The sequence below is a fragment of the Pteropus alecto genome, unplaced genomic scaffold (assembly GCF_000325575.1).
Source record: "Pteropus alecto unplaced genomic scaffold, ASM32557v1 scaffold224, whole genome shotgun sequence".
Lineage (NCBI taxonomy): Eukaryota > Metazoa > Chordata > Mammalia > Chiroptera > Pteropodidae > Pteropus > Pteropus alecto.
In genome coordinates this window covers 5,388,351-5,409,964 of record NW_006436289.1, presented here as the reverse complement: position 1 = coordinate 5,409,964, position 21,614 = coordinate 5,388,351, and the positions used below count along the sequence as shown (strand labels likewise).

The following is a 21,614-nucleotide window of genomic DNA, read 5'->3' as shown; positions in this document are numbered from 1 at the left end:
ATATAGGATGAAATAGTCTTCAAAATAAAAAAGGTAAAGAAAGATACTGAGGGACACTTCATAATGATAAAAGGAATCATACACCAAGGAGACATAACATTTATTAATATCTATGCTACCAATCAGGGAGCCCCAAAATATGTAAAGCAATTACTAACAGAACTAAAGGGAGAAACAGACCAAAAACACTATGGTAGTAGTGTCTGATATGGACATTTCATCCAAACAGAAAATCAATAAGGAAATAACATCCTTAAATGACTGCTGCTTATACATTTTTCTCTAGTGCACATGGAACATTCTCAAGAATCGACCACATACTGGAACACAGAGATAGCCTCAACAAATAAAAGAGGATTGAAATCACACCAACTGTATTCTCTGATCATAATGCTTTGAAGCTAGAGATCAACTGCAAAAAGAAATCAGGAAGAACCACAAATACATGGAGATTAAACAACATACTACTGAAGAATAATTGTGTCAGAGAAGAAATAAAAAGAGAGATGAAGAGATACATAGAAACAAATGACAATGATAGTATAGCATATCAAAACTTTTCGGTCCTGGCGAAACTGGTAATAAGAGGAGTGTTCCTATCATTACAGGCCTATCACCAAAAGCAAGAACGAGCCCAAATAAACAACCTAACACTTCATCTTAAAAACTACAAAAGTATGAACAAATGAAGCCTAAAGTCAGCAGGAGGAAAGAAATCGTCAAAATTAGAGCAGAAATAAATGAAATTGAAAACAAAACAAAACAAAAATAGAAAAAAGAAATATAACAAAAACCTGGTTCTTTGAGAAGGTTAGTAAAATTGACAAACCCCTGGCTAGACTCACTAAAGAAAAAAGAGAAAGAACACAAATAAACAAAATCAGAGATGAAAGAGGGGAAATTATGACAGACACTGCAGAAATACAAAGGATTATACAATGAAAAAGTACATAACAGCAAATTTAATAATCTAGAAGAAATAGACCAGTATTTAGAAAAATACAATCTTTCTAGACTGAATCAAGATCTGGACAATCTAAATAGACCGATCAGCAGTATGGAAATTGAAACAATCATCAAAAACCTACCAAAAAGTAAAAGTCTAGGACTAGATGGCTTCGCCAACGAATTTCACCAAACATTCAAAGAAGTACCTATTCTCCTCAAACGCTTCCAAAAAATCAAAGAGGAGGCAATACTTCCCAACTCATTTTATGAGGCCATTATTACTCTGATACCAAAACCTGGTAAAGATAACACAAAAAAAGAAAACTACAGACCAATATCTCTCATGAACACAGATGCAAAAACTCTAAATAAGAAACTAGCGAATCGAATACAGCAACATATTGAAGAGATTATACACCATGATCTAGCGGGCTTCATTCCAGAGGCACAGGGATGGTTCAACATACGCAAATCGATTAATATGATACACCACATAAACGAATTAAAAAAGAATTACATGATCATACAAATAGATGCAGAAAAAGCCTTCGACAAGATACAGCAACCGTTTATGATCAAAACACTTAACAAAATTGGTATAGAAGGAAAATACCTTACCATAATAAAGACCATCTATGACAAACCCTCAGCCAACATTATATACTTAATGGTGAAAAACTAAAAACCTTCCCTCTAAGATCAGGAACAAGGCACTTAACAAAATCGGTATAGAAGGAAAGTAACTTAACATAATAAAGGCCCTATATGACAAACCCTCAGCCAATATTAAACTTAATGGTGAAAAACTAAAAATCTTCCCACTAAGATCAGCAACAAGGCAAGGCTGTCCACTATCGTCACTATTATTCAATATAACATTGGAGGTCCAAGCAAGTGCAATCAGGCAAGAGAAAGATATAAAAAGCATCTAAACAAGAAACAAAGAAGTCACACTGTCACTATTTGCGGATGACATAATTTTCTATATAGAAAACCCTAAAGACTCCACAAGAACACTACTAGAAACAATATGCAAATACAGTAAAGTTTCATGGATATAAAATTAATGTTCAAAAATTCATAGCATTCCTATACTCTAATAATGAAGTGTCAGAAAAAGAAGTGGAAAAATAATTCCTTTTGCAATTGCAACAAAAAGAATAAAATACTTAGGAATTAATCTAATGAAAAAGTGAAGGGCCTATATGATGAAAACTACAAGACCCTATTAAAAGAAATCAAAGAAGATACCAAGAAATGGAAAGATATTCCGTGTTCTTGGATTGGAAGAATCCAAGATGACCGTATTACCTAAAGCATTATACAGATTTAATGCAATCTCCATCAAAATCCCGTCAGCATTTTTTTAAAGAAATAGAACAAAAAATCATCAGATTTGTATGGAAGCACCAAAGACCCCAAATAGCCAAAGCCATCCTAAGGAAAAAGAACAAGGCTGCCCAACTTCAAATTATACTACGAAGTGACAATAATCAAAATGGCATGGTGTTGGCAGAGAAATAGACACACAGACCTGTGGAAGAGAATCGAGAGTCCAGAAGTAAACTCACGTTTATATGGTCAAGTAAGTTTTGGCAAAAGAGCCAAAAACATAGTGGAGAAAGGAAAGCCTCTTCAATAATTGGTGCTGGGAAAACTGTAAAGCCACCTGCAAAAGAATGAAACTAGACTGTTGTCTATTACCACACACCAAAATTAACTCAAAATCAATTAAGGACCTGAATATAAGACCTGAAACAATAAAATGCATGGAAGAAAACATAGGAATGAAACTCAAGGACTTTGGACTTAAAGAGGATTTTATGAATTTGACCTCAAAGGCAAGGGAAGTAAAAGCAAAAATAAAAGAATGGGACTACATCAAACTAAAAAGCTTCTGCACAGCAAAGTTAAAATGACCTTATTACCTAAAGCATTATACAGATTTAATGCAAAGAAAACTGTCAAATGCAAAGAGACAACCATCTGAATGGGAAAATATATTTGCAAGTAATGCCTCATATAAGGAAGGGCTTAATATCCAAACCATGCAAAGCATTTATATAACTCAATAACAACAACACAACAACAAAAAACAATCCAATTTAAAAAGGGAACCAAGACCTGAACAGACACTTCTCCCAAGAAGACATAAAATGGCCAACAAACATATGAAAAGATCTCAACCTCGCTAGCTGTTAGGAAAATGCAAATCAAGACCACGATGAGATACCATCTCATATATCTGTTAGAATAGTTGTTATCAACAAGACAAGTAATAACAAGTGTTGGAGAGTATGCGGAGAAAAAGGAACCCTCATACACTGCTGGTGAGACTGCAAATTGGTATAGCCACTGTAGAAAACAGTATGGAGGTTCCTCAAAAAACTAAGATTTGATCTACTATATGATCCAGCAATCGCTCTTCTGGATATTCACTACAAAAACTTGAAAACATATACCCAAAAAGATATTTGCACACTGACGTTCATGGCAGCATTATTGACAGTCACCAGGACATTGAAGCAACTAAAGTGTCCTACAATAGATGATTGGCTAAAGAAGCTGTGCTATATATATACAATGGAATATTACTCAACCATAAGAAGAGATGAAATACTGCCGTTCATGACAACCTGGATGGACCTCGAGATAATCATGCTAAGCGAAATAAGCCAGACAGAAAAAGTTGAAAACACATGATATCACTTATATGTGGGATATAAACCTAAAAGCAGCAGACAAACAGGACAAACAGAGACTCATGGACATGGACAATAGACTAGTTAATGGTTACCAGAGGGTAGGGGTGGCAGAGGGAAGGGAGGTAGATGGGGTAAAAGGGGTCAAATATGTGGTGACAGAAAGAAATCCACCTATGGGTGGTGAACACAGAATGCAATATATATATATATATGCCTTATGGTTGAATTGTACACCTGAAACTTACTGGATTTCATTAACCGTTACCGTAATAAAACAAACAAAACAAAACAAACAAACAACAACAACAAAAAACATGTTCTCTAGCTTTTCTTGCTGTTCTCAATGGGGCAGTTGATCCACATTACCTAACCCATGATTTTGGAAATCTTTTGGTTCAGCTATGGTTTTGCAAAAGAAAAAAATTGTTTAAATTTAAAAGTAAGTTTTAAAACCTAAGTTTTAATGAAACTTAAAAATAGCACTAAAGTTTTTACTCAGTAAAAACATTTTTGCATGTGATTGAGATAATATGGACTAGGTATATGGGGGAAACGATAGTTTGTTCTTCATCTTACAATGTTTTAAGAGAGGAAAATGTGCTTAAAACATTCTTATTATTGGAAAAAAATACGCTAATTTTATTAGGATCTCATGCTTAAATATCATCTCTGCATAGAGGCTATGTTGGGAGTCCCCAAGACCACCCTTTGATGATTCAGTAGGAGGACCCACAGTTCCCAGAACAATCAGCAAATGGAAAAGGTGCAGAGAATGAAGTCTGGAGGAAACCAGGTGTATGCTTCCAAGAGTCCTCTTTCAATAGAGTCACATAGGACAAACCTAAGTTCTCCAGCCACTCATTGTGACAGTATGTGTGAAATGTTGCCTGACAGGAAAACTCACCCAAGTTTGTTGTCCAGGATTTTTGTTGAGGATTTGCACATAGATGTGTAGTCCCTATCTTTGTAACCTAAGATATTGAAGCTCCAACACCCCATTATGGAAGGAAGTGTTCATTATAAACCACATTGTTAGCATAAACGCTCTGGACAAATTAATGCAGTGTGACTCAAGGCCGCAGGCATGCAAAAATACTCGGAACGGTCCAAGGAAGAGCTCAATTCCCAAGTGCCAGACAAGGGCCAGTCAGGAAAATAAGTCTTTCTTGAGAATGTGCAGGGTTTGAGCAACTTAGACCTGCTAAATTAACCCTTTTCCACACAAAAGTTCTATCCTGACCAAACCTGAAGAAGGAAGCACCCCTTATTACTCTCTAGTCCCTCACCCTGCAGTATGTTTCTTAATGGCACTTATAACTAATCAGATCTTGGACTATCTAATCATTTGTTTATTTGACACAAATAACATTTTATTTCTGATTTCTTAGCATTCTTTCTCCTCTAGAATATAAAAGTTCCATGAGGTCAGAGACTTTGTTTTGTTCACTGCTATATTCCCAGTGTGTAAAACAGGGCTTCATTTATAGTTGGTACTATATTTGTTGAATAAATGAAAGAATGAAAATTATTTATGGAATTACTTAGGAATACCAAAAGTTTGACTGTATCTAATTTATTGGGACATGCTGTTATTCTATGAATGGCAATCTTCTCATGTGTTTATCTCTCTCTCCTGAACAGGTCTATAACTCAGTAGCCAAATCTTTCCCTCGAAGGTTTGTTTTGCCCTTACATATCAATTTGAATGCCCCCGAAGGAGAGAACCTCAGCCCACTGCCCTATTCTTCTGCCAGTGCTGTGAAACAGGCTGATGGAAAGGTATGCTATGAACGGACATTAGACTTAAGACTTTGAACTTCAGTGGTGTTACTTTCTTCATTGGCTATTCTCCACGGTGTTTGGTGCACAATGAGTTTTGTAACATTCAGCGCGGCAGGGTAAGGTCATGGAACATTGCTTGCACAAGAACCACAGAATTCTGGGTATGAGTGAGCACTATGTTTACCTATCCCTTTTGTGTTTTGAAACAGATATGTGCAACTTTCTAATGGTTGTGAAATGTCTAAATCGTTGAGATTGGTATTAACCATCCCTACCTTTTAGATAATTTGTGCTTAACACAGGCATATCATTGTGTAGCACATCAATGTCTTAGCTTTAGGAGAATTAAAAGCCCACTTCTACCTCCTATGTCATTTGACAACTTAGTCACGAAATGCAATAATCTTTTATGCATTCATACACCAGATGGAAAAAAGAACCTCAGTTTCCAGGCCCTCTCACAAACTCTTATAGAGCCTCCTCACTGACCTACACTGAAGAAAATAAGTGAGAATTAAGCAATCATTACAGATCCTTTTGGAACCTCTTTTAGATTTGGTGCTCTTATGAAAATCTATATCCGGAGGACTTAGAGAAGGAAGGAGGTATTGAATTTCCTCAGATCAACTACGGTCAATTCAGTGGCAAAAAATATCGTTTCTTCTACGGCTGTGGCTTTCGGCATTTGGTGGGGGATTCCCTGATCAAGGTTGACGTGGTGAATAAGACACTGATGGTAATGAAAATCTCTTCCCTTTTCAAACCCTTGAAAGACCTGTTCTGCCCTTTGAATTAGTTTTTGTTTTGTTTAGGACAGCTTTTGAGATTCTTTAGTATTTAAGCAGCTCAGACACTTACTTTTATTAAGTTTGAGAACCCTAACCTAGGTTAGGGGTATTTGCCTTTTAGGGAATCTAAATGAACCAGAAACCCAGAAAAATAATTCAATGCTGGATGTTATTTTGAGAGAAATCATGGGGTTAAGGTTGTTGGGACACCTATATTTCAGGTTGATGGAAAATTATAACTTCACAAATTGTGTTTGATGATGAGGATGGAATCTGCAGCTGCAAAAGCTTCCTCTCTCTCTCCTATTCAGCTCAGTGAACCTGATTCTTTTACTGTTGGAATATTATGTTGACAGCCAAATTCATGCTGGGAGGGGCAAAAGCTATAGAGCACTTCCAGCTCATAACTAACTTTCTATCAATTACTTTTTTGGGGACTTACAGGTTTGGAGAGAAGATGGCTTTTATCCCTCAGAACCTGTTTTTGTTCCAGTACCGGGAACTAATGAAGAAGATTGTGGGGTTATTCTTTCTGTAGTGATCACCCCCAACCAGGTAAACATATTTCCCTGTCACTAGTCAGAAAGAAAAGTAGCACTGAGCCTTCTGACGGTAATATTTAGTGATGCCATTGATAGTTTATTTCGATTCCTATGTGGCACTTTTTCTTTTCTTCCTCTCTTTACTATTTATGAACATTTTAAAAATCATAATCCATACTTTATTATTTTTTAAAATTTCTATTAGATCTATAATACTACTGATCATTTATATTTACATAGAAATGTATTTACAAACTACTTTCATACATATTATCTTATTTAGTCATCAAAACAACTCCATGGGATACCATTTACACATATAGAATTTGTAACTTAAGGAAGTTGAAAGAGATTTGCACTAGATTTCATGAAGGTAAAGGCAATATTTAAATCCCAGTCCTCTGACTTCTAGTCTAATATTCATACTACCACCTGTGCTGCCAATTTCAACTGAGTGACCCAAAAGTCTAATGTGGTAAGGCCTGACCTAGTGTCTCAATAATACTGATATCTAACTTCTCGTCTAGGGCATTCTTGTGGCAAATAGGTTCACTGTGAGTATCAGTGTTGATCAATTATTGGGGCTGCTTGGGTTGTAGGATTCTGAGCCTTTTTAAGGCTTGGTGAGAAATGTGCTATGATAAAGTAGTAATGCGCCTAGGATGACTTAGTCCTCATACCGTGTTCTGATCACCCCTGAAATTATACCAAAGCAAATCTCAGTGTGCCTTGAAGTGCTACCTTTTGAACAACTCTAAGGTAACACAAAATGGAGACATTTCTAATTTGGAAGAAATAATTTCTTTGTCTCTGAAGAAATTATAAAGGGGCAGGCAAAAGATACTTAAAGAGATCCTATGAAGGTGATTGGTATAAAGAACAACATTTTCGCTCTAGGTATGAACTTCTTCAGCCATAATTTCCTTTTTAAGTCCAATTCAGCAATTCAGGAAACATTTAATGAATGAATAGGCAAAGCACTGTGTTAGGTGTTGGGGATAGATATGAAGATCAATAAGACTCTTTCCTTTAGGAATTTTATAGCCCAGTTGAAAAGACAAAAAGATTTTTGATAGAAAAAAAAAAGAATTTTCAGTATTGTCTTTCTTTTTTCCTAGAATAAAAGCAACTTTCTTCTAGTCTTGGATGCCAGGAACTTTGAAGAATTGAGCCGAGCAGAGGTACCTGTGCAAATGCCTTATGGGTTTCACAGTACCTTTGTAACCATCTGATAGAAGAACCGCAAGGTCTGGGAACTACGTTTAAAATGAATGTGCTCTGTACAAAAGAGAGATATCTTACCTTCCAAGCTGTAGACATGGTTTTTAAATTTCTATTAAAAACAATTCGTGTGATGATTATGATTTTATGTTTTCTTAGGGCTCTTCCTTGAAAAGATTAAGCAAGTGTTGATACAACCTTGTGAGGAGAGTTTTAAAGTTATATTTACTGAATGTATCTTCCTTTAGGTAATAAGAATACATGAAAGAAAAACTAGAACTGGGTTATTGCCACCACCAGATATATGGGTGACAGAGATCCTTACACTTGGGAAAATAAATACAAATAATCATAGTAGTAGAATAAGAAGATAGGTCTGAAAAACACCTTTTTTTCCCCCCTCATCACAGCCTGTCACCACCCGTCCTCAGGTACTCACAGAGGACAGGAAGCCGACTATGTCATACCTGGAAGCTTCTTTTAAACTGGATGCTTCTCTGCTGTCCATAGCAGATGTCATTGCAGTTGGACCATCCACTCTCACCTCCTACCCTGTCCCCAGCTCAGCCTTGGGAGGGTGTTGTTTTGAGGAACATTGCTAAAATCAGGCATTTCTTCTAATCTCCAGGTGTATAGTTCTTCAGGTATTAATGAAAAAACGGTAGTTCATTTAGTTGGGCAACAGGTGGCACTAGAGACCATTTAATCTCTACAGTTCTTAACCCACCAGTTTTTACCCATAGCTGGAATCAACCTAGGTCTGTCACTTAAGCCACATTCTTGCTAACACCTTCAAAATTCTTTGTTTCCCTTTCCTTCAGTTATATTCCTTCCCTCCACTGAACTCCTACCCTGGGCTAGTTAAACCTTCCATACTCCCTTTGTGTTGAATATTTCTGGAGAAGTCCCCAAACATGTCTTTTGGGGGCAACTGTGAATTCATGATTAGGCTCGCTGCACACAGCAGTCAGTTTTTTCTCAGTTTTCCTTAGGAGTTATTATAAACATCACAAACCCTATCTTCTTAAGTGAAGTATTCCATACATACAGATGCCACATGTGAGAGTTTATATCATGTCAATGAAGTAAAAGTTCTAAGTTTTGTGTTTGGATTGGTGAGATATAGAACAACAGATCAGGTACAGAATGGCAAGAAGCTGCCTAAGCAGAACTAATATAGCATATGTGGGAGCTTAGAGGCTGAGGTAACCATAAGAGCATAAATCCCCTGATATTTTACAGGAGTCCTTAAAAAGGCATGGTACTCCCCCAGAAAAGACCTGGAGGTTTGATTGAGATCTTACCCGGATCTGAAGGGTGAAGGAGACTAGTTGACATCTGGGAAGTACGCAGATCTGATCGTGTCTTTCCTCTGTTTATAAATCTTTATTCCATCCTAATTCACAGAGAGCGAAGTTCAAACATATAAAGGTTAGTAGTATAATTATAAAATTTTGACCCAAGGATGCCGGAATCCTGCTTTGGCCCTGCCGTCTATAAGGTTCTTGAAGGAGAAGACAAAAATGGATCAATGATATTTTATAATCTAGGTGCATATGCCTGGTAGTCCAATGCAGAACGTTTTGGTAAAATTGAGTGAGCATGTGACTAAGGCTCAAAGCCTGGGCAGGGCCTCTTCCTCTCCCTATCCAGACACAAGGACAGAGGGATGTGGTCCACAAGCGATGGAAAAAGAGATTAGAGCCTGCCCTAATGACCTTGTCTCAACTAATTACATCTGTAAAGACCCTATTTCCAAATACGGTTATATTCTGAGGTACTGGGAGTTAGGACTTCAATGCATTTATTTTGTGGGGACACAATTCAACCCATAACTGAGAGTGAATTGGGTGAGTGCCTTTATATAGAATTAGCTTTAATACAAATTTTAGAGCATGAACTCTGTAAGAGTAAAATAATTTTTCAGAAATTTCTTCTATTTTTTACCTTTTGTCTTGATTTTTTAAAAACTTTTTGGAATGAGTAAATTGTTTGTGTGACCACTGACTATCTCTGATGTAGTCAATGTCTTGGCAATATTGTTTATATTATAAGTGATCTTGGTTAAGTAATTCACTTACCTGGACCTATGCTTTCTTATCTATAAAGCGAGAGCGCTGAACTAGATAGTTTCTATTTCAAAAAAAATCTCTGAAGTTTATAATTCTTTGAAGTTCTTTCTTTACAGCACAAAAGGGAGATGAGAAAATATTTGAAAAATGTGTGAAGAATGTTTGCTATATAACATAATAATTTAATGTAGCACAAACAGAACCATATAGCTGGAGACCAGAGAGATTTGAGAGAAATTACAATTGAGACTTATATTTCTGCCACTCTCACGATTTTATCTATCCTTCCCAGTGCCTGGAACAGTGCCAGCCTCATAGTAGATACGATACAGGACAGGGCAAATTTCCCGGAGTTAGGAGGGAGACCAAGCCCTGCACCAAGAGAAAAGGGTCCTTCGGCAGAGAGTGTAGAAAGAATTCAACACACACACCAAAGTTCGAGTCAAAAGGAAAGTTTATTAGAAAAGGGATAACACTCCACAGACAGAGCCGTGGTCTCCTCTCAGAGGCAGAGAATGAAAGGGGCCAAGAGAGACATGTAAAGGCAATGAGTAGGGGACCTACTGTTCAGAGAATTCAGTTTACGTGCCATTGGTTCCCGTTTCCTTTGATATGGACATATAGTGAGGAAGGAGAAAGGGAAGAAGAAGTAGCCTGAAAGGCCTGCTGGCAGGTCTCAATCTTTAATCCATAGGTTCCCCAGGGTTTTAGCTTAGGGAATGAACAATTTTGTGTAGGGCAGCCACTTAAACACTTGTTCCTGTTTCCCTTTCCACAGGTGTGGGAAATGAGTTATTAGCATTCCCAGTAGAAATCTTCCTTTGTTCTGCAGGTGTCCTCTTGGCCTGGCTGCAGTGCTGATCAGCATATTGCAGTCTCTTTATTAACATTTTTAACTCTTGCCTTCTCCCTACATTGTTCAGTATATATTTAATAAAGGCATGTATGGAAGGAAGCAAGAGGTGACTTGCAACTGGGAACTGAATAGTTTAGATGTTTCTTATAAGTAGATTCACATCTACTCATAAGATCTTCTGACTCGGGGTGTCTACGGTGGACATGGAATTGCTAATATGTGTTCATGGGTACATGTATTCACATTGGGCCAGACCCAGAGTGATAAACGGGTTCATGCGTGCATGTGGATAAGTACAGCTTGAGAGTTATCCTTAGTAAGAATTTTTACAAACAGTCCAAAGGTAATATCCTCTCTGAAAGCCACGTGGTCCTACACGTGCCCTCAAATTCCTGCTCTTTATTCAATACATAGACTGGCCTTGGGGCTTATCTCAGAGTAACCAGTGACTGGAGGTTTCTATTGTAACCCGGGCTTTCTAGAAGTGAATTGAAAGGGTGGCTCAAAGAAGTCCCTCCCAGACCCAAAGTGTGCCCAGTCTGACCCTAACTGCATGATGTGACCTCAGGCTGAGGAGACATAAAAATGGACAGTAAAACCCCATCCACCTTATTTGACCCCTGCTAGGTATTGCCTGGCTATCCAAACTTGCTATCCCGAGACCCGGATAGTAAGGGACGCTGATTACCGCCTCCAGGCCGGCAGAGGGAGCCCAGCCGCAGGGTGAAGCGGAGAGCGCTTCCCGGGGGCGCAGCTTGCACTGCGCAGCCGCGGAGAGAGTCTTTGTCCACCCCAGTTCCCGCCCCAGGGCCAAGGGAGGCGGCGGTGACTCCGCACGCGGGACTGGGAGGCGATGAGCGCTTCAGCCTCTGGCTGTCGTCGCCGGGCGCGAGTATCCCGCCTCGTCTCCTTCAGCGCGACCCACCGGCTCCACAGGTGGGTTGTGCCTACAGTGCCAACGGTGTGGGGCGGGGACTTCTAGCCCGGGGGCGCGGCCAGGTGCGGGAGGGGCAGGTGAGCGCACCGAGGAGTGGGCGGGGCGCGTCTTGTTCCTTCCTGTGGCCGCCGGGCTTCATTGACCGCACTGTAACAGTGGCAACTGGAGTTGACCAGGCCCCACAGCAGGCAGTGAAGTGTGTTGGGTAACCGAGCGGACTGCGGAGAGAGACGGTCTTGGGTGCTGGCTCTGCGATCTGAAGCAACTTCTTTGTCGGATTCCCCTCGTTTAGCTCAAAGGGTTGCTGCAGTGTTCAGAGTTAAACTTGCCCAGATTACACAGTGCCAGGCATATTCGTGAACTCTCAATAAATGTTAGATACTAGGAATATTAGCTACCGTAACGAATATAATTACAGCCTGGCAAGTTTTATCCCCTTTTCGCCTAAGATAAAATGAACTTAGATGTTAACTTTCCTAAGGCAGCTCTGAGAACAAGCAACAATTGGAATTTCAGCCCAGAACACTCAGACTATTTGATGACACTGAAGAGTTGCTTTTGAGGAGAATTTTGCCACTCATTTGCAAGGTCCACTCTGAGCATCCTTTTCCTCCTCTGTAAAATGAGCATAATTCTACCCAACAAGATCCATCGATTCATTCACTGGACAAGTATTTGTTGTGTGCCTATCAGGTCTTGTGCTAGGTAACAGGGATGCAGCATTGATCAGATGTACCTGTGTTACTGCCATCTGTCTGGAGTGTACAGTCTGGCCAATATTGTGGAAGGTACAGTGAGATAATTTTGTGCAAAAGCTTTGTGAACTGTAGCACTCTAAATGTAAGAAGTGGATGAATGGGAGAAGGTGGGGGAAATAGTAAAGAGTATTTCAAAAAGAAAGGGGTTGTATGATAGAAAGCTCCAACATATGAGGGCAGTAAGGGCTCATTAAAGATGCAAAGATTGGACAGGAATAGGTATAGGTAAAAAAATCTATTAAGAGAAGTGTTCACTGCCTGGAACAACAGCCAAATATTGTAATTTTCAAGTTTCACCTGATTTGAATGCCCCTCAGTAGATTGAAGTTATCAGTAGGCAGTAGTTGAGGCATAATAAAGCAAAATTGTTAAAGAGGAGACTGCTAGATCATGTAGTTATTTTTCAGGAGGAACGAGATTTTAAGCCACTTGAGGACAAGCATATTTTATCACTGTATGCCCTTGCTTCATTCAGCCCATGCCTAATATGTAGTAGGTACTCTGTAAATGTTTGAGTTGAAAAATGGAAGGGCCTTGAGCAGATCAGTTTTTGGAATCTTGCTGTGGAACAAGGGTATGGAATTTGTTTATGCTAATTTGTATGGTACAGTAGCCTAATTAGGGGGCATACACTGGGTTGTGACATAAAGCTGAATAATGAAATCAAGTTGATTTATGATTCTCTGGTGAGCTAAAGTAATAATAAATTGTGAAGCTTTTCAAAAGCTAAAACAAATAATAAATATAGGGAACAGAGGTGTCTGACTTTGTCATGTTGACTTTTTTTTTTTTTTTGGTCAGCAAATCTCTGAGTAATGAAGAGAACTTGAAACTGTTTGGGAAATGCAACAATCCAAATGGCCATGGGCACAATTATAAAGGTGAGAGAAAAACTGATGAAAATTTAGCCCTTTCAATTAAGAGTAAGAGTGTTTAGCAAATATAGTCTTAATGAGTAAAAACCTTATAGACTGAGCAGTAACGCTTTGAGCCTTGAACGAGATGTTAAATGGAAGTTCAGAATGAAAAGAGCTGTTGCCTTGGTTGGATGTGTCTTAAGTTTTACCTTTTAATTGTCTGCTCTGTTACAGATAGTCCACAACAGTGAATGGTTTAAATAATTTTTCCTTGGCCTTAGAGTACGTAATGAGATTGTTTTGGCACCACGTTTCATTCTAATTAGATATTGCCGAGGCTAATGTTAAAATTAGATTATGGTCTTTGAGTAAATAATGACTGACAAAAGGGGAATATTGGCTAGGAATATGCTGTCTGACAGGAAAATATGTTGGGTCTACAACTTTGCCTGTAGTTCCAAGAACATAATTAATTTATGTAAGAATAAGAGACTTGATTCTTTGAGATATAGCTGATGTCTCAAAAAACAGCTATAAAAGCCGTTGAGTATCACAGCATATGGTGTGGAGTAAAGACCAGAAAAAAGTGTCAGGAGATCAGGATTTCTAGTTTAGTTACTGCCTCTTAACTCAACCTATGATAGCTCTCATTCTTAGTTTATTCACTTGTCACATAATACCTAATGATGTTTGTATGATGTTGAAAAAAATATAAAAGTTGTCAACTTGTAAAGCATTCTGATCATCAAGGTTTTTCAAATGCCTCATACAAGCACTTGTTAATTTATAAAGCATTACTGTGAACTGTTTACATCCATGTGAGTAAAGGGATAAGAGTTTTAGGCCCAGCAGTTTTGTGTTCTTAGAAAGGTACTGCCCCAAATTGGACCAGATTGATGTGTAGCTGGACTTTTTCCTGTTCATTTTCTACTTTTACAGGCAGTGATTGAGCAGCATTTCGATCCTACCTGGTGGAGATTCCAACCTAGTGCATCAGCATTATAAGCAGAATTTACACCCTTCTTGGCCTTGGCTAAGCTCTTCTGCTTAGTCAGGGCTCCTACCAAGCTCCTTTGTCTTGGTCAACTCTTGCTTTGGTTGCTAAAAAGATCTTAGCTAAGAGGACAGATGTTTTGGGGAAAATACAAATATATCTTTATGGGACAGAGATCTAATAATTTATGTTGCTAACTTGTGCTTGGATGTTAATTTATTGAAAGTCATGCTGGTTTTTTGTTATTTCTTTTCTTATAGTTGTGGTGACAGTACATGGAGAGGTATGTGCTGAAAAAATATATCTATGTGGTTTGTATGGATTGCTGGGCCTTCTTTCCTCCGACGTGATAGATTCTGTGTTGAAAAATTCTTTTCAAATTGGTATTGCTTCATTGCTGGCCTTTGAGTATGGTGAGCTGCTTCCCTTCAGGCCTTTCCTCTCCCAAAGTGTCATCTTTAATGTGCTACATGTGGATAGGTAGAAGAGCAGTACAATGAAAAGGATGCCTGGAGCACTTGGTGTTTCTGTGCTGAGACTGACAATTGTGTTGGGGATGAAGGCAAATGTGGGCACAATTTCTGCACCTTGTACAGCCTTTAATATAGCAGAGGTTTAAATATGAAGAGCATATTATAGTAATATTCACCTTTGTTTATTCTTTAGATTGATCCTGTTACGGGAATGGTTATAAATTTGACCGACCTCAAAGGTTATATGGAGGTAATGGCATGTTTGGTGCTTATTATGTGCTGTCCTCTAAGTATAATATTTGACAGCCCCCTTTCATTTCCCGAACCAAGTGTCTACAGGGACGCCATGACTGTGTGATTGGAATTGGGTGTGGGAGTAGGGGAGTAGTTAGAGGAACTACTTTCGTGTTGGGTGACTTAATGGAAATGAGTCACAATTGTATTACAATGATGGAAATGAATGTAGCATGCTCATCTTATATGTCTTGCTGGCATATCTTAATTTCCTATGTTTAAAAATTCTACCGTTCTTTCAAGATCCAGCTTTCTCCTGGTAGCTTTCTTTACCTTCTGTGAATTTTCCTTGTGCCTTTGATCAAGATTTTAATACTACCCCATTTTATTCACTCTAGCTTTATTATAAACTCACTGGGGCAGTTCATCATAAAGATAACACAAAAGAATGTGTTCGATAAAGGACTCACTGATTATATCACTTGAGAATTTTTGCACTGTAAGAGTCCTTAAAAGATTATCTAAGTCCATTTCCTCATGCCATAAATTAAGTTTGAGAGATGCTGAACAGTTAACCGACTTGCCCTAGGTCATAAGGTTAGTCCTTTACAAAGTTGGGAATAGATTTCCTTCTATCCAGCTTAGTTTTTATTATGCCATCGTTTCACTTGCTTATTTAGTTCTTTGCTTCAGCTCTGCCCTTTTATTCTAAAATTTGACATTCGTTTCATAAAAATGCTTTTATTAATAATCATTACTTCTTTCATATTACTTAGCAACCATGTATTTAGCAAGTTTGCCTACTTTATGTCATTGTTCAAGCTAAGCACTAGGAATGCAAAGGTGAATGAGACATAGCCCTTACTCACAGAGTGCTCACATTACTTTTTCTAGGAGGTAAAGAATAATAAGTGCCCAGTAAGTTGGTTGAATAAATGAATAAGAGAATGAGTGAATAAACGAACAGCACTGTGCCCAAAGTACTTTAGGAAAGCTATAAAGACAGAGTTCTTGCATCAACTGGGGACACAAACTATATATATATATACAGGGTGTTGTACAAGACAACAATATGAGAACTACGAGATGTCCCAAGCAAGCAATATGATTAAATATGCCTTTTTATACCACTTTGAAGGACACCACACACTCCCATCAATAAAAGTGGCTCATCATGGCAGCAGAGTAAAGTTAGAGCCTTGTTGAAGAGGCTTCAGTGGAAAAGTTGGGACCTGGAATTGAAGATAAAACAAAGATATTTATTTTCTTGATATTCATGTGGTTATAATTTGATCTATTTTAAAGGTTGTTTGGTTTAGGACTTATTCTTTTTATACGATACTGCTTTTGCTCAGAACACGATTGCTATTATTGCTATTACTGTACTCTTCTTGGAACTATACCACATGGAAAATTAGATTGTTTCACAAATGCTTAGATTTTTTACAATATAGCTAAAAGTAAAAACTTAGAATAAGGCAGTTATAGTTCTTGCCAATTGACAAATGAAAACATTATGTTAATATGTATAAGCATTAGAAAGCAACAGTCTTTATATGTTTATATTTTTTCTTCCAAGAGGCCAAGATCATTCTGAAAATACTACTTATTGCAGAAATTTACAACTACTAACATAGTTTCAATCTTAGTCTGCTGTGAAAAGTGTAGTATTAATTGGATCTTTGTCCTAATGATATTTTCTTGAGGGTAGTGAGACTGTTATGGACAGGTATTTCTGGTAACTTTTTGGACATAATGCAGGATGTGTTAAACTAAATTCTGAATTACAAGGCTTGTTACAAGAAAGCTCCAGTGAATTTTCTACTTTTTGGTTTCTTAACCTCTTTACATTTAGTGGGAGAATAATGTCGTAGAGAGCTTACTTTATTTTACAACTTTAAACTGTCTGAGATTGCATTGCAAGACACAGATAAAGTACTTACAAATATTGAGTCAGTGGCCAAATGATAAGTTTTAGAGGCAAAGGTGGAACATTTTGGAATGTGAGTCGTAAATGGCATTATGTTTTTCCTTTGTTTTGTCTGTAGGAGGCAATTATGAAGCCCCTTGATCATAAGAACCTGGATCTAGATGTGCCGTATTTCACAGATGTTGTAAGGTGAGTATGATTGTCTTACCTCATATAGATAATAAGAAAGAATTGATTTAACATTTTATCTGATTGCTGTGTGATTTCTGAAGTTTTAGTTTAACTATTGATGTCTTTTAAAAGTCTTTAGAATTTCTTTAGATGTCTTTAGAATTTCTGTTCTCTGTAAATATTAAACACGAAATTTTATTGTTTTTTGATCTTCTTTCCTTTTCTTCTACAGCACGACAGAAAATGTAGCCGTATATATCTGGGAAAACCTTCAGAAATTTCTTCCTGTGGGAATTCTTTATAAAGTAAAAGTATATGAAACTGACAATAATATTGTAGTCTATAAAGGAGAATAGCCCATAGGGGTTAATATTTTAGAAAGATTTAATTTCCATATTTAAGAAATAGCTTTCTCCCCTTAGACTATTAATAAGTCATCACATAATTATTATACCTCTACATTGTGTTCTGGAGTGCTTGATTTATTGAAAACACTGTGAGTAAAACTTGTTTTAAATTCAAATCTATTTTAAAACAAAATTTGTAATGTATCCTGAGTATCATTTAAAGTATCTTTTTTGAGATTAAAAATCACTTTATTTCAGCAAAATGTTTTGGTGTAGAACTAATTGAAAACAATAGCAATCTATTTTTGTTTTTTCATTATCTCATTTTTAGTATTCATTTTTTTCTGATATAATAATAGAAATATTTATAAAAATTACAGTAGGTGAATCTTATAAAAAATTAAAATACAGGTGACCACAAAGTCTGGAAACATAGACTACATGTATTTCTTAATAGGTTGAGCTTCTTTGATTACTTCTTCTAGGGTGTGCTCTAGGCATAAGTTTCTTCAGGGAAAATTAGAAACACAAATCACCTGAGGCAGTGTTTGTAGATGGATGTGCAAGGATTGATGGAAATGCTGCTTTAGTGCACATTGCCCATTGCAGTTTTGCTCAGCTTATTATTGAACATGAATTGCTAGTGAGAAATAGCACATTGAACATGTCATAGAATATCAGTCAACTACCAATTAAGTATATTTGTGTATGTTTCCAGACTTTATGGCCACCTGAACAGTTTTAACTGAGAAGACTGAAGAATAATCACTTATATTAAACCATGTTAAAATAATCAATGTGAAAAGAATCTTTTATGCTGTAAAGCATCTCTTGTATACAGTTTTCTCTATTCGATTTCATTTTGTTCTGATCATTAAACTTACTTGCTTAAGTTGAACTATATGTTTGGCATTTATCTCTGGTATCTTTTCCTCAGGACCAAATCCACAAGAATGTATTTGCTTGCTTTGCACAAGGAACTGTTCTCTCTTGCATTCTCATTAGTATTATAAACTTATTAAATATAGGGTTTTGTTTTACTCTTCACATGGCAACTAGTACCAATGGAATCTCAGAATGTTGCTGCCTGAAAATAGTAAAAGGCCATGCATAAGTGATTACTATACTAGAAAAAATTTCAAAGGAATACACTTTTATTTTGAAGAGTTAGTAACTGCAGGAATTTTATGATAAATTTTCACAGTGATACAATGCCTACTTAATTATATTTTAATCTGCTTTAGTTATCAAACACAATTTTTATGTTACTTATTCATGTATATTTTGTATTGATTACTTGAAAGTCAGGGTAGCCATATTTTATTAAGGCACTTTTTGTTTTAATTCCCACAAATACCATACAAGGTGGGCATTTTTTCCATTTTGCAGATGAGACTATAGAAATTGGGTGAGTTTAAGCTACTTATCCAAGATTACTCAGTCAATAGAGAGCAAACTGAGTGTTTCACATTCAGAGTCTGTCTGACTCTCAAACACAGACTCTAAAAAAAGGATAATGTATGTATATTTCAATTTTTTTTTAATTCCAAATTTTTTAATCATATTAGAAACTTATCAAGCTATATTGTAATTGTTGCTTTACCTTTTTTGTCCACCACCCTGAATTCCTTGTGGGCAAGGTATTCTAAGCAGAGTATCTGGTAAATAGAACTCAGTAATTTTGTTGATTAAATAAATGAATGGCATATGGGTGGAAACTGCTGAAGTTTTATAGTGCCTCCTACATAGGTAAATATTTTTAGAATTGAATAACATGAAAGTATTGAGGCCTGAATTCCAGTCCTAGTGCTATTACTATTCAGTTGTGTCACTTTCTTCTCAGGGCCTCAGAGATGAATGCTTGGACTACGTGCTTTCTGAAGTTGCTTCTGCCTGTTCTCAGATTTTTATCACAATGATTTTAAATACCAAATGAGTAAATATTAATTTAGAGAAAGAAAAAGATTATTAGGAGCTGGTAAGGTTTGGAAAGCTTTGTGGAGGAGGTAAGTCCTGAATGGAACTTCAAGTGATGGGGTAGGGAAGGTGGTGTTTTGGAAGTCAAGAGGAAAGAGGGAATGAATACTGAAAGGGTAAAATTTTATTAGTGGGGTTACTAGAGTGGGAATGTACAAAGTACATTTGGGATATAGTGAATAGATTAATCTTAATAGAGTAGTGATGAGATAGGAGTGTGTAATGGAAGTTAGCTTGGAAATAGAGCATGGGGACAGCCTAGAAGGTCTTGAATATTAGTTTGGTTTTTATCCTTTAAGGAATAGGGAGCTGTTGAAGTTTTGTCTTTGCTTTTTAAGGAAGATGACCAGTTAGACAAAGGGAAACAAGGAAATGAGTGGCAAAGCCATTGCAGGGATCTAGACATGAGGTTATGGGTGCCAGGAGCACGTGGTGCAATGGAAATGCAGCAACAGGGAGGAGAGTAGAACTCACGTTGTGTAGTGTCTGCTGCCAGTGTCAGGCATTTTGCAAAGTACTTTTTATATTACCTCGCTTTATCCCTATAACCACGTTGCAGGGTGAATGTATTGGTTATCATCTACTGTCACATAACACATTACCCCAAACATAGTGGCTTAAAACAACCGCATTTATGATCTCACAGTTTTAGTGTGCGAGAAATCTGAATGTGGCTTAGCTGGGACCTCTGCTCAGGGTCACTCACAAGGTTGCAGTCATCTCAACGTTTGACTGGGAAGGATCATCTTCCTGGCCCACTCATGTGGTTGTTGGCAGGATTGAGTTCCTCATGGGGTTGTTGGACTGAGGCCTCAGTTTTTCCCTCCCTTTCTTGCCCTGTAGGCCTCTTCATAGAGCAGCTCACAATATGGCAGCTTGCTTCATCAGAATGAGCAAGTAAGAGGGCAAGAGAGAGTGCCAGTGAGAGAGAGAGAAGAGAAGAAAGAGCAAGTGCGCACATGCACTGGCAAGATGGATGTCACAGTCTTGTAACCTAATCACTCTTCTGTATTTTGTTCTTTAGAAGCAAGTCACTAGATCCATCCCACACTCAAGGGGAGGAGGTAACACATATACTGCTAGTGTGTAAAATGTGACGTGGAGAAGAGCAGGAGATGAGGCTGGAGAGGTAGGCAGAGAGTATATATATCATGTCCTTTTTGACTCCCGGGAAGTCAAGCACATTTTGTTTTGTGGGAGCGAAATATCAGAGAGCAGTGGTTGTTTCCTATGGGAATGGTGTGGTTTGTAGCTAGATAAATATAAATCTTTGTAGCATGATTCTTGAAATTAAAACCAACTCTAAGGTGAGAAGTTAAGAAAAATATTGACCATATCGCTATGAACAGAATGACTAGATCTCAGCAATCATTTGTATTGCCTAAGTTGATGTAGTCTCCACCAATGGGTTATAAAAATGTCCAGAATAATATGATCAGTTGTGTTCATGTGGCCACTAATAGACTAGGTCTGTGATAAGTTTGTTTTGTTTATTAAACTCTGGACTTTTACATTCCTTCTGGAAGTGGAATTATCTTAAAGATGAGAAACAGATTGTGTTCATTTTGCTTTTGTTATGTCTGGGATATTGCTAGCCTCCCTTGCACTACAAAAATCATTGTTAGTTTCACACAATTTAACTTTATACCAAGACTCTGTTGCAAGGCACTTGGAAAATGTCCCAGATAAACACCATTTCCACATAGCTGCAGGGAGAACTGCTATCACCACAAAAGAGAAGTAGAGGAAGGTGATTCTTAACACTAGAGGATTTTCAAGCTGCAGTTATGCTTTCAAGTAGCTCCGTAGTTGGTTTGTATTCTTCAAAATCCACCCATCTGCTCCCACCAATATTCTGTCACTGTTAAAAGAGGAATATTATCATTAAAAAAAAGAAGTAGAATACTTTTTTCCTCTGGTTGTTAGATAAAGAAATAATATCCCAGGCTTATATTTGTAAAGATGCCCAAGAAACAAGTCCTCAGTACTTCAGCTCAAGTTCACCGTCATCCTACCAGTTAG

The 21,614-nt window shown here is 37.4% G+C and overlaps 2 protein-coding genes across 5 annotated transcripts in view; both read left to right on the top strand.

The window, feature by feature from the left end:
• Window positions 1-7,997, top strand: part of BCO2 (beta-carotene oxygenase 2) — a 41,928-nt gene extending 33,931 nt beyond the window's left edge. For 2 of the 3 annotated variants that reach the window (XM_025047501.1, XM_025047499.1), the window contains 4 exons: window positions 5,295-5,432; window positions 5,989-6,171; window positions 6,668-6,778; window positions 7,884-7,997. In XM_025047501.1, the coding sequence (XP_024903269.1) occupies window positions 5,295-5,432; window positions 5,989-6,171; window positions 6,668-6,778; window positions 7,884-7,997 (546 nt within the window). The remainder of the gene's footprint in view (window positions 1-5,294; window positions 5,433-5,988; window positions 6,172-6,667; window positions 6,779-7,883) is intronic. The other variant, XM_025047500.1, reaches the window with a different exon arrangement.
• A 3,674-nt stretch (window positions 7,998-11,671) lies between these two features.
• Window positions 11,672-18,518, top strand: PTS (6-pyruvoyltetrahydropterin synthase). 2 transcript variants are annotated; one of them, XM_006912807.3, is made up of 6 exons: window positions 11,672-11,850; window positions 13,411-13,490; window positions 14,721-14,743; window positions 15,127-15,183; window positions 17,216-17,286; window positions 17,501-18,518. In XM_006912807.3, the coding sequence occupies exons 1-6, from the start codon at window positions 11,768-11,770 to the stop codon at window positions 17,622-17,624; spliced, it is 438 nt and encodes a 145-aa protein (XP_006912869.1). In that variant the 5' UTR covers window positions 11,672-11,767; the 3' UTR covers window positions 17,625-18,518. The 2 variants fall into 2 exon arrangements, with proteins under 2 accessions (XP_006912869.1, XP_015445575.1); XM_015590089.2 differs by lacking the exon at window positions 15,127-15,183.
• The last annotated feature ends 3,096 nt before the right edge of the window (window positions 18,519-21,614 follow it).

Coding starts and splice junctions, on each gene's coding strand:
- PTS (XM_006912807.3), top strand. CDS start 11,768: ATGAGCGCTTCAGCCTCTGGCTGTCGTCGCCGGGCGCGAGTATCCCGC. Junction 13,491..14,720: donor CCATGGGCACAATTATAAAG/GTGAGAGAAAAA, acceptor CTTTTCTTATAG/TTGTGGTGACAGTACATGGA. Junction 15,184..17,215: donor ACCTCAAAGGTTATATGGAG/GTAATGGCATGT, acceptor TTTTGTCTGTAG/GAGGCAATTATGAAGCCCCT.